This window comes from Ceratosolen solmsi, unplaced genomic scaffold (assembly GCF_000503995.2).
Source record: "Ceratosolen solmsi marchali unplaced genomic scaffold, CerSol_1.0 scaffold27, whole genome shotgun sequence".
Taxonomy (NCBI): domain Eukaryota; kingdom Metazoa; phylum Arthropoda; class Insecta; order Hymenoptera; family Agaonidae; genus Ceratosolen; species Ceratosolen solmsi.
The window spans coordinates 3,513,723-3,527,475 of NW_011948426.1; the positions used below are offsets into that span (position 1 = coordinate 3,513,723).

Consider the following 13,753-nt stretch of genomic DNA (forward strand, 5'->3'; position numbering starts at 1 on the left):
GCGGCCGAAAAAGAACGACGCCGGTGACGGCTCCGAGCCCGACAACGACGACGACGACGACGAGGACGACGACGACGACGACGACGACGACATCGGCAAGCCACCCGAAGCCATTCTCACCGACGTTTTCCACATGACTGACACCGACAAGTACGGGAATTACTGCGGCAAAAGGTATAGCGAGTACGAGTTGCCGAGTTTGCCGAGTCTGCCCAATTTGCCGGGTGCCGCGGTGCGTCTCGACTTCTCCGTCGCCATGGAAGAGTCGATGCCTCCGTCGCTCCCCCTGCCAGGAACCGACGACGACCTCTTCGGGCCCGCCAGTCCCACCTACGTAACGCACGAAGATCTCCAGCTCAGTCCGACCTTCGACAAGCCGATGCTCAGGGAGATCGAGCGGACTATCGAGGATGCAAGGTTTATCGCCCAGCACGCCAAGAACAAAGATAAATTCGAGAGTGTGAGTATGATTATTATTATTATTATTATTATTATCTATTGTATTTATATTCGCATTTCCAGGGGTTATTCGCGTTGATATATCAAGAAGTCTTATTCGTAGCACGAAATCAATAATACCGGCATTTCATATTAACGTTCATGGTAATTGGTAATTCTACCTAATAAGCTCGCTTTTAACAGATATGCCAAGAAGCATTCATCTGTTAATCCCAATTTATTATTATTAATTATTTATATTTATAATTTATAATTTATAATATTTATATTTATAATCCCAATTATTTAATAAACTTTAGATTAGCCTCAATTAACATTGGCCACACTCTACATTGATTCTTATGGAATCAAGTGAAACGAGTAGTTATAATTGAAAGACGCATATAAATACGAATCCTTTCTTACATTTACTTATGTATAATAAATGTTCTCGAGTAGTGAAAGTAGTAAAAGTGGTAAAATCAGCAATTTTCGCAACGCTACCAAACAAATATTCAACGTTGCCTTTCGTTCCAAAAGAATTTCATTCCACTCGATAATGATTTGACAAAAATGTCAACGTTAATATTTAATAATGAGGGGAGCAAATAATTAAACTTATATCGAATATATGATTTCATTGTAAAAAATAAATCAATATCATCTATTTTAAATATTCACATTTAGCTTATACTAGTTTCTCAAAAATATACATGAATTGAAAAAATATTTTTGAATTGTAATATGCACGTTAGTTGAATGAGAAATTTAAAACAATCCCGATTGCTCGATATTTTAAGAAATAGAATCTCTTTTAATGAAATAAGCATAATGTCCGTTAAATTAAGGATATTTTAAATCGATAAATAGCCACTCTAACTGTCGATAAATTTCCAAATGTTTTCAATAATTTTTCAACGACATTTGTACTTGCGCTCTTCAGTTATTCTTATTTTATTCGCAGAAAAGTTGTCAGAATTTTTTACTATATATTTACACTATTTAGAATGGAAATTTGAAACAAATAAACGTGCTTAAATTTTTACAAATATTTAATAATCAAAAACATTATCAAATTATATAATTAATGTTATTATGTCATTTATGATCGTCACCTTTTTGATTACCAAGAATTATATCTGAAAACAAGTTTTCATTGTCCTATATACGTGTGTGTTGTTAAGCCGAAGAAATGATAATGCATTACGTTAAATTAAATTATCGGTAATGAGTGCGTAAGTAAAACAGCTCCTCTAGATATAAAAATAACAGAAATTTGATTGATATTTTACGATTTATTAGAGAAACATAGATATGTTAACAGTAGGAGATGAAGCAATGTGATACAGTGGATGTAATGTGTATTAATTAATTTAGTCAACTGAAATAAAGGTTTTTGGTAGTCGATTAAGTTTTACGATTATCACGAATGCAGAGCAATAGAGGAATAAATAATACATTTTTTTTCTCCCACACTCAGCGAAAGTAGGATGTTGGAAATGTTTCAAATTATCCGGAATAGGTGTGTCCTTACTGGGTTATTCGAGAGGGTGTGGCAGATGAATATTGCGAACCGGCCAAGGGAAAATCAAACCTCGATGTTGCAACTGAGAGATCGATGGACGATCTAAGATGTCCAAAAAAGTTATCAATTTTACCATTGCGAATGTACACACACGTATACCGACAAGGAACAAAGTTCCTTCAAATTATTCTCTCCCCCCCCCCCCCCCCCCCCCCTCCTCCTCCTTTCCCCACAACCTAAAGCCATTACACAATATACGATCCCTACGAAATAAAATCATTATTTAGAAATATGTCATAGACGAACAATCAAATTACTGAATTTATAGGTTCAAGTATTCGTAATAAACTCAAAGCCAGTATTTGCCACTCATATACTAACTATTACAAACATCCATACAATTTGAATATTATATTGTGTCAATTTTTTTTTAAATTTGTCAATATTTGAAACGTCATCGAATTTTTATTTATCCTTTCGAAATATAAAGAATGAAGTAATACGCTACTTGAGAAGTTGCGACGATTAGCAAAACACATGTTGTTTGGCTAACAAGGTAAGCTAATCTATAATTGACAATGGTCTAACCGACACGTGAAACACCTTCGCTACTTAAACGAATATTAGCTGATTGTTTTGGGAAGAATATGCAATTAGCTAAAGTACGTCGAGGATTTTCAGAGGCTTTCTTTCTTTTCAAACATTTCCAAACATAAATGAAAGATTAGAAATGAACGTAAAATAGGGAAGGATATGGTAAATAAAAATGCGTAATTGTCACGCATACGCTTGATGCGAATTCAATCGACGACTCGGGCCAACTTCCACAAATATACCATGAACAATGCGTATCACTTTAACAATTGCGCAATCTCTATAAGCAAACAACTTATCGATTAAATTATTGATGCATAAAAGAAAAAAGGGAATAAAATTTTAAGTTATAGCTTTGAACTTGAATATCTTCAGATAATGCTAAGTTTAATCATACCACGAGCATTTTATTCCTATGCAAAACAGTATTAATTAGAAGTGCATATAAAAGATAGTAGAGTTTAATTGATATTTAGTGGAAGAGAATTTGCTTAAGTGTGAAATTGCTAGAATGCATCGTCAAATCGCGTTGAATCGATCGCGCATTAAATCTCCTTAAATCGTCTTTCAAGATTTTCTAACAGGTATTAGCTAACAAAATTAATCCCCTTTATTGAACAATGATTCGCAATTTAAATATAGATTTTTTGTGCGCATTTCCTTTATTCTTAAACGAATAAAACACTGTCAAATTTTGATAATGCAAACCGAAGTTCAGAGAATGGGGCTTGTGGCAGTCGAGACAAGCGCAGAAAAAAAAAACAGAAAAATTATTGAGAAGGGTGTGGTAAACGAGGGTGATCGTTCTCATCAATCTCTTTCCTGCTACCATTTCTTTTCTATCTCTCTTTCTCTTTCGTCTCGTTGCCATTATTTTCGCCCTACCTAGCTATTTCTCTCCTTACCGTTGTTTCTCTTTTTATCTACTTGTCTTTTAGTTAAATAATTTTTTTTTTTTTTTTTTTTTTTTTTTTTTTTTTTTTTTTTTGGCTATCTAGCCATCCCGACTTCTTGACTTTTTCACTCTTTCGTCGACGTCCTCGGCAATGTCTTTAAGTCTTTATGCAGCGCATTAAGACCGATCAACTTCAGTCTCTCTATTCGCTCCGCAAGGAGTGGATTTCTATTTAAATCAAAGCCAATTTTCCGCTATCGTCTCGTCTCGTCCTCATTTCACTCATGGCTCGCTTCTAATACAACACAAAAACCTGCCACCTATTATATGCTTCAAATTGTAAAGGTACCAGTCTCATGCACTTATCGTTGCAGTCTATTGTTCAGGCCACAAAACATTTATATAGCTGGAATATGACCCATTAATAGGATACTCATTTAATAAAAACCAAAAAACGAAAAAAAACAAACTAACAAAACAACAAAACAAAACAAAACAAAACAAAAAAACAAAAAACAAAAAAAACGAATTCACTTAATAAAACAATACAATTATTTTACATAAGATGCAGTTGCCTGTTCTCCACGAAATAGACAGTCGGATAATCGATTTTCCACAAGTTAGTATATTGTTATATCGAGGATCGGCTGGAAAAGAAAAGTAAAATGATAAAATGAAATAGAGCAGGATCGGGGGAGCGGCGCTGAATAGAGAAGCAAGAAGACGAAGGGGACGGATTCGCGGCATGTGGCGTGATATTGATCTTTCGTGTGGTGGCATACTGCAAAAACGATGCAAGAGCGAGAGAAAGAGTGAGAGAGATCGAGGAGAGATCGGGAGATAGTGAACGTTGTCGCGTGCGCGTGTGTGAGAAGGACGCATCTAAGGGATAAATAATTTCGCATCGTTAAGCGCGCTCTAGTCGAGTTCGTACTCGGGCTCGTAAATTGCCGCGGTACGTATGTAGGCGCACGCGGCTGTCGCGTACGTCGTTCTGAAAATTAGTCACGCCTCGTTGATAGCAGATAAAGAACTCGCGATAGCAAACGGTCCTGCAGGCTTCATCCGAGGACTGTGGAATGATTTTTTTCAGCCCCTTTGCTCGATTTGTTCTTGGACGCGGACGTTGGTTCTGGGCGTACTTACCGAGCGCAGTCTGAGAGTCGAAATAAATTATTTGGGAAACCTATCTAGTAGGAACGCACTGCGACAGAATCGCACATTTTGCCAAATGCACCTTGCGACCGATTTAACAACTTTATGCACGTATATGCACGCGAGCATGTGATAAAGATAATAGTGAGAGGGGGTGAGGAAGGGATGGTGAGTGGGAGAGGGAGGGAGCGGGAGAGAGTGAGGGAGAATGTGAAGCCGGAGGAGCGAAACAAAAGGAATGAAACGTGAGATAGAGAGATAGAGAGATAGAGAGAGAGAGATAGATAGATAGATAGATAGATAGATAGATAGATAGATAGATAGATAGATAGATAGATAGATAGATAGATAGATAGATAGATAGATAGATAGATAGATAGATAGATAGATAGATAGATAGATAGATAGATAGATAGATAGATAGATAGATAGATAGATAGATAGATAGATAGATAGATAGATAGATAGATAGATAGATAGATAGATAGATAGATAGATAGATAGATAGATAGATAGATAGATAGATAGATAGATAGATAGATAGATAGATAGATAGATAGATAGATAGATAGATAGATAGATAGATAGATAGATAGATAGATAGATAGATAGATAGATAGATAGATAGATAGATAGATAGATAGATAGATAGATAGATAGATAGATAGATAGATAGATAGATAGATAGATAGATAGATAGATAGATAGATAGATAGATAGATAGATAGATAGATAGATAGATAGATAGATAGATAGATAGATAGATAGATAGATAGATAGATAGATAGATAGAGAGAGAGAGAGAGAGAGAGAGAGAGAGAGAAAGTGGAAGAACACATCTTCGCTCTTCTCTGACGCTGCCAATTTTCTACTTTGGCTCTTGCCAGTTTAAATTCACGTACGCAAACCTATCAGATTATTATATAGCATTTCATTCCTCTGTATTAAGCTCTTTGTTCAGTTCCTCTACTATTTCTCTATTCCTTATGCAAATGCCCTACCAAGTATATATATTTTAAAACTATTTTCATTCTCGTACGTTAAGAAACGCGTAACATGCAGCTGCATAGAACAAGTAAGCAAGGCTCTTTGTTTTGTGGAGTGCATATCTTTCTTATCCGAAACGACAAAAATAAAATTTTTTACTTAAGCCATTTGTCATCGTGAATCATAGAAAAATCATACAACTACACGGGGAGTATTCGTTATTATACTTTTTCAAATGTTATTTATTGTATTTAAAGGCCATTTACGTTGGTTATAGAAATAAAAATTAAATTTATTATAATATTTATAATTTCGTAAAGTGGACTTTCATATAAATTAACTGATTAATTTTAAAAGTATTTTCAAATGACTGAATATCACATTTTCAGTTACTTTTTTTTCAACATTAAATTGTCGAGTCAAGCAGAGCGTATCGAAAAATGATTACATACGTTCTTCAATAAAAAGGACATTTCTCATTGTTCGAAAATGAACCACATAATTTTTATTTCTAATTCCATTGTTTCTCCTAACGGAAATCAAAGGATTTATAAAAATCAATCAATCATTTCTTTGATTCTAGTTCACTACGATTTTAACTTGAATTGCATTAACAATATTACATTAGTATCATTTAAAAATTCGTTGTGCTAGAAAAGTTAATAATAATTTTCAAGTTGCAACGAATAATGTAATATTATTTTACAAAATTTATAGATATTATTTCATATGACCATTGTAATTAATTTGTATTTCGTAAATTTTTTATTTCTGTAAAATATGACAATTTTTAAATCTCCGCCTATCCCTCATCATCTTACATCTCCATTAAAATAAAATTATTTCATATTTAAAAAGTTAAATTTTAAATAAGGATTGTTTTGTATGGAAGTCTCTTTGTCATTTTTAATTCCATTTTTAAATTATAACAAGTCTTAATTCAACAATATAACAAAATTTGTTGTCGTCGTATTTAAATTTTATTGAAATAACATTAAAATAACAAATAAAAATGTCCATTTTTTTTTTTTTTAATACAACAATATTTAAATATATTTGTAAAGTATTCTATCATATATATATAAAATTTTTTGAAGTTAGTAACACGAGTTACTAATTATCAACAGATTATAAATTAAAATGAATCATGAAATTATCCATCTCCTATAACATAAAATTTTGATTTATATTTATAAGACAAATGAGAATTATTTTATTATATAACTGTTTATATATTTTATTTCAATTTTATATTAATTTTCACAAATATTATTAAACCATTTTGTAATGAATGAAACTCGATTAACAAATGCATTATTAATTATTATTAGCTTTACGAAATAAGAATCATATTGATAAATGAACACAAAATAAATTTTTTTAAATTCATTAATATAAAAATATTTGATACTGTATATGAATGTCTTGATTTCTTAATAAAAACTATTCGATGATAATAATGTAACACTTAATGAAATTATAATTTTTATATTAAACATTTACATAAGTAATCAGAAGATTATAAAAATACAACATGATTTACTATACATAAATGTGCAAAGATGAACATAAAAATTTATAACACATATTTTGTAAAAATTTACTGAAAGTGAGTTTTTCTCTTGATTTTTTGTTAAATGAAATTATGTAGCTCGTTATATAGATAAAAAAATAGAATAAAAACCACATTTCAAAATGAAATAGACGCGCGCGCGCATATATATATATATGTATATATATATAATAATAATAATAATAATAACTATAGTTGATATCTAATACATTCGTATATCCAACTATATTTTTATGGAATATATTTTCTTCTGGGTATTCTAATATAAGAAAAGTAAAAGAAGAGTAAAAGTAAAAGAAAATGAAGCAATGAGTATATGACCCGATGAGAACTATAATTCAAATTAATTTTCCGGCAATACAATAACAAATTAATCTAAAGTAAATCCTCTGCTGTCGCGCGTGTAATAACTTGACGCGAACATACGCGTTCCCTGGTCTAGTCTCTGCTGCTAGTAACACAAGGAGCTTCCAGTATAATGACATTAAATATTTAGCGACTATTACAGTGTGTGTAATAATCCGTTAAAAAAATTTCAATGTTGTTCATTATTTAATTCGTTTCATGAATATTCAAGCCACTGGATATAGCGTTGATAGATAGTAGAAATTATTTCATACAATTATTTTAATTTTTAATTTTTATTTAATATAGTTTATAAGATATATAGAAGAAGACCTCATAAATCCACTGTGTCATAATATAATTATTAAATATGAAGGACTTATAAGGTTCTAAGCCTAGTTGTCATTCAATTCATGTGCCAATCTATGATAAGTGTGTGAGTAAATGGTGAGTAAATAGTGAGTCGATTAAGCTAACATTGGGCCGATGTTGATTGTAAAAAATTACGGATTAACTAAAAGTACTGTAATCATATTAATGAAATGTATTTATCAATTTAATTAGTGCTAAATTATAATTTCATTTTATGCGTAGGTGAAGAGCAATAATTTTTCTGAAATTTAATGCTTAAAATTTAATGGAGAAGGACAATTCTCGCGTATTAGAACCAGCTTATGTGGTTATCGCAATTTATTAAAATTTATGCGAACCTTAACATGTTGCCATATCGAAAAGATTAAAGCAACTTGAGAATAAGTATTTTGAATATCTACAAAATTCGGATTTTCAATTAGATGAATTCTTTATTAATGTAGAAAAAAAAATTCTTTTAAATTTACACTTGTTTAATTAATATAAAAAGTTACTATTAAAAAATCATTAAAAATCTGTAACGTTAGACGTAATTTGAATTTGAAAAGGAGTATTTTAATATTCTTTTTTTTTTTTTAGATAATATATTTAATAATAATGTGTAATAATAATTTTTTAGAAAAAATATTTATGTAAATGTAAACTGCATACATTTTCGTCATTACAAGTATGAAATTTAAGTATAGTTGCAGAGTAAAGACCGATTCTCTGAAAAAGTTATTTTAAACAATGAATATCTTCAATGTATTTTCAATTTATTTGAAAAAATGAATCGATCTACTTAAAGTAATATAATAAATAGAATAAAATGTATTAGTAGTTTAAAAAATCAAATCTTAATTATAATAACACAGTGTTCTTGAATCCTTACTAACTTATAAATATAATTATGTAACTGCATATTTTAAATAATTCGTTGTTCTAAGAACAATAAAAAAAGGTATAAAATGAATTTTATGACGCGTCCAACGAATTATAAAATATATTCTTTTCCGTATAGTGACAAAATGTTTTTAGTAGCATTTATTAACAAATTTAACAATGTAAGAAATATTTTTTGCCTCTAAAATAAACTTTTAACCTATAGTAATAGAATCCATATAAGTAGATGTCTTAAATATAAAATGATACTTAAAATAAACTAACTTATAGTATATCGTAATTTTTTCATTCATTATAAATCATAATTTATAATCATAATAAACTAGCATACGTAGATCAATAATTTTATTTAACTCATAATTTAGATTTTTATTCAAATTCAAGTTACACGTAAATTATGACACAATAAAAGTCAGTAGAATAAATAAAACCAAACACGAGGTGAAGTCAAAATAAAAATGCAAAATAAAATTAATTTTTTGTAAAATAACATTATCATCATTATCTATATGATATAAAAAAAAATTGATTAATATTTACAAAATAATGTTATTAATAAAATAATTTGTCATTGTTATTCATTATTATATCTTTTCAATAATAATTAATAATATATTATTTCGTATAGAATATAGAATATTAAAAACTATTGTATTATAAAAATTTTCTTAGTTAAAAAAAAAAAAAATGGTCGAGATTATTGTTTTTATCATCTTTTACCTTGTACTTGCCATAAATAATTAAATAATATTTATCCTAACAAATATTTTAACGAGACTGCGATTTACCGAATAAATGGAAAAACAATATTCGTTTTATAAATTAAAATGACAGAAGTATTTGTTCCCTCGATTTCGAATAAATCTCGAAATAAACTTGAGTAATTTAAATTATTTATTGTCTGATAAGCCAATTGTACATGCTAATCCACTCGCCTCGAATAATTCCAAGTCATTAGCATTCTCGTTTTAATTTTTATATCATAATACAAAGCTATGAATAAGCAATTAATTTTTTTAATACATACCAGAATATTTAACAAATATTGTTTCAATTTAACCAAATGAATTACCAATATAGTGCTTGAAAATTGTACAGCTTATATCAATTTGTAAGTATTTTCAATAGTATCGCAATAATGATAATTATATTTCATGAGCTTAATTTTATATAATGTGTCATTACAAAAATTAATTTTATTTATAATTTATCAGAACGTATTAAGTAATATTCATAAAATTTTTTACCAATTCGTAAGGATTTGAGTAATATTGCAGTAATTATAATTATGTTTAATAGGCTTAATTTTATATGTGTTAATAAAAAAATGAATTCTGTTTATGATTTATTGCAATATATTGAGTAATGTACATAAAATTTCATTTAAAAGATGAGATACTTGACATAAAATATAGAAATAATTTCTGGCCAAACAATATTTACATAAGGTATTAAAGTAAAATTTCCCAACAAAGTATATAAACATGCACATGATTTATTTACTTCATACAAACACACACACACACACACACACACGCACGCACGCACGCACGCACGCACGCACGCACGCACATAATAAATGAAACCATTTTGAATTATTCAACGCATCACAGCTTCTTGATAAGCATCTGAAAGCAAGTATTTTATTTATTTATGATACGAACTTCAATATTCAAAACACATATATCATACATCTTTATTTGCGCGTCGACAATTTTTTAAAAGTTTTTCACTGTAATACTTTGACTAACAGCAGAAATTTTATACTAAAGTTTCATTTAGTTAATTAGGAGGTATAAAGATAATTTTTATCATTAACATTTCATCGATAGCCAAAACTTTGTTCTTTCATAGCTTTAAATCACTCCGTAAATATACATTTACACGCCTTCTAATGCATAATTTTTCTTTTTCCTATCACTTTCTATAATTAAAAACTGAAATTCAACTTCGATTGCGGTAAAATCCAAATTTTTACTTTCTAAAAAAATTCTAGTTCATTCATCTCTAAATTGAAAGAAGTATATTAATCTAAATTTTGTTAGAACCTCCAATTATTTTTTAATACTTTATATTTAATAAATATTCATTCGAGGATCATTAATTAATATTAGTAAAATTGTTTTTAACTTTTTTCAAATCCTCTACATTAAAAGGGAATATTAAATTTTATGTTGAATGAAATGAAAGATATGTGAAAGCATAGAGTGAAAGGTTTACAAAGTTAATAGACTATAGCAGACACAGTTGTTCAGAAACAACTTGCTGCATTTATGAAGGGAATAGAATCTGCGGAAGACATGATGCGTTTAAGACGGCAAACGACCGATGCGCTAGAGAAAACTGCTTAAAAATCTATGAAATAAATAAAAACAGTTGCTTTGTATTAAAAAAACAAAAACAAAAAAAAAAAAAACAAAAAAAAACGAATGAAAAACGAATGTAAAAATCTGTATTCCAATAAATAAATTTATCAAAATCTTAATTTATGATAAATTAAATGTAAGAATAGTTGATGAAACTACTACAATGGTTTATATCTTATTTAATGAATACACGAATTTATAAATATATTATTTTTATCACGCGTTGACTCATATATCTTATGATAAATTCGTAAAATTTTTATCGTTTGAAAACGCTACGCTGCGACTACTTACATATTAAAATATCGGAAATATTATATAAAATTTTATGGTTATTATAATGATATGCATGTAAATTATGTTTACGTTTATTATTAATAAATTTAAAACTGTTTCATCTATAAGCTGTATAACCATTGAATAATAATATAAAGATTTAATAGAAATATTTTTTATAATAGAGTCATAAATTTTTATTTCTATAGAAGAAAATTATGCTTTGTACAAGTTCTATAAATTGGGAATAATTTAATTAATAATGAAACAATGATATTTTAATCTGATGAATAATTTTTTTTACACTATGTGATTAATAATTAAGTTTAAAAAATATTTTTGTTTACTTTGAAGTCAAAGTGTTTTTTATAAATATCAAAAAATTACTAAAATTTGTCGACAACTTGTAGTTTATATATATATATATATATATATATATATATATATATAATTATTCATGTCAATTAATTTTTTTTTCATATATCGTATTTTCATATAAAAAACATTATGTAAACTTAATAAAAAATATAGATTAAATAAGAAATTGGCACTTTCGCCTTAACGATCACGCTTTTCATAAAGACATCGTAAATTGCTGAAAAAGAATTTAGGTATTTTTGTGAATAAATATGAAAGTTAAATAAAATTACATATTTTAAGGAACAATTATTATAGTATCGAATGACTTATCCACTATAAAAAGTAAAGATTCAATCTTACTCTTAATTTATTTAATAAATATAAAAATTTGTTTTTTATACTCGGGCTGGCTAATTTAAAAGTTTGCCTACGAGTTCGTATTGATTTTAAACTTTAAACTATAAACCAAAGACTTGTTATAAATTAGCCTCTAAACGGTAAAAGTGTTATTAGTTGACGCCGCGTCTCACTTAATAATCAAATTCATAAATTATAAAATATATTAAATAGCAAACGTAGAATTAAAAAATAATTAAAATTTATAAATACTAAAGTAGATATGTGGTTAGGGCGTGTCCATCTACCATCATTATTTATGAAATTTTAACTCGCACTTCTCTCAATTTATACACACGATACGTCATCGCGCCGTTAAGAATTACTCTTCTGGCCTATATTACATTATGTTAATATTAATGTGAGCATACGAATTTTAATGATTTTAGGTGGAGGAGGACTGGAAGTACGTGGCTATGGTAATCGACAGGATTTTTCTTTGGCTGTTCACGGTCGCCTGTATTCTCGGCACAGCTTTGATCATCCTCCAAGCGCCCAGTCTCTACGACACCACCAAGCCCATCGACATTAAGTACAGCAAAATCGCGAAGAAAAAAATGATGCTGCTGAACATGGCCCCGGAGGAAGACTAGTCAATGTCGAAGCGCGACCGACGTCGTGTTATTGATTTTAACGGTGATAAGCTCTCGGCTCTAGCGATTATCTGGGCAATCCAACAAAAGCTTAGTGGTTTTCGTGGGCGGTCGAAAATAAACGGCTGACCTTGCAGTCACAGTCGCCGGTTGTATGATAAAAGATGGTTAGGTCGCGCGAAACCTCCCCCTCGCATCCCCCATAACAAATATCGTTCGTTCGTTAATTGGCGACCAGCGAGGAACACCGTAACGAGGTGAATATTCGCGATGAGCGGATACACGAATACAGTAATGACAAAGAGAGAGGGACAAAAGTGCCAAATACCGCGGCAGATCGCGTACCGTATTTTTGTAAATCTGGTTTCATACGTAAAGCTAGAGAGTTGACGTGATGTGGCGCTATTAAACTTGCGATTAACGAGTAAAGAAAAATAAATAAAAGTAAGGAGAAAAAAAAAACAGTTAATAAGAACAGTAATCCCGAACTGCCGATTTTATATGAGACTCGCATTAACTTTACGTAACCCCATAAAGCGCAAAATTAACACGTTAACTCCTCATGCAAATACATATATATATACATAGTAAGACATAAAGATGCGTTATAAATAAGGGACGAAGATTTGCGACGCGAATCGATTTGCGTGCCTGTGCAAAATACAGCGAGGGGGTGAGCGGGGCTAGGAGCGTGAGAAAGGGAGCGGAGGAGAGGGAACGACAGAGCTAGAAAAAACTTAATTTTCTTTTGAAGGAACTGCCAATTTTTAACTGCGATACGCTCCCCTCTCTGTCGAATAAAATACCAGGGAGATAGAGTCGAACGGCAGAAAGGACGATAAGGAGCGTAAGGCACGGAATGTTTTTACAAGCGGCAGGACCAACGTGCCAAATTTCGCGTGCTCTCTCACTCACTCTCCCTCCTCTCCCTCTCACTCACTCACTCTCTTTTATTATCCCTCTCATTATCCCGCTCTCTTTCTATTTCCTTATACC

The 13,753-nt window shown here is 30.1% G+C and overlaps 1 protein-coding gene across 1 annotated transcript in view; it reads left to right on the forward strand.

Annotated features, from left to right (window-relative positions):
* The window catches only part of nAChRalpha1 (nicotinic acetylcholine receptor alpha1), a 115,729-nt gene extending 102,320 nt beyond the window's left edge, over positions 1-13,409 (forward strand). The window contains 2 exon segments of the mRNA XM_011500784.1: positions 1-460; positions 12,554-13,409. The exon segment at positions 1-460 is cut by the window's left edge and continues 20 nt beyond it. Of these exon segments, the coding sequence (XP_011499086.1) occupies positions 1-460; positions 12,554-12,757 (664 nt within the window). The 3' untranslated portion in view covers positions 12,758-13,409.
* Positions 13,410-13,753: the final 344 nt, after the last annotated feature.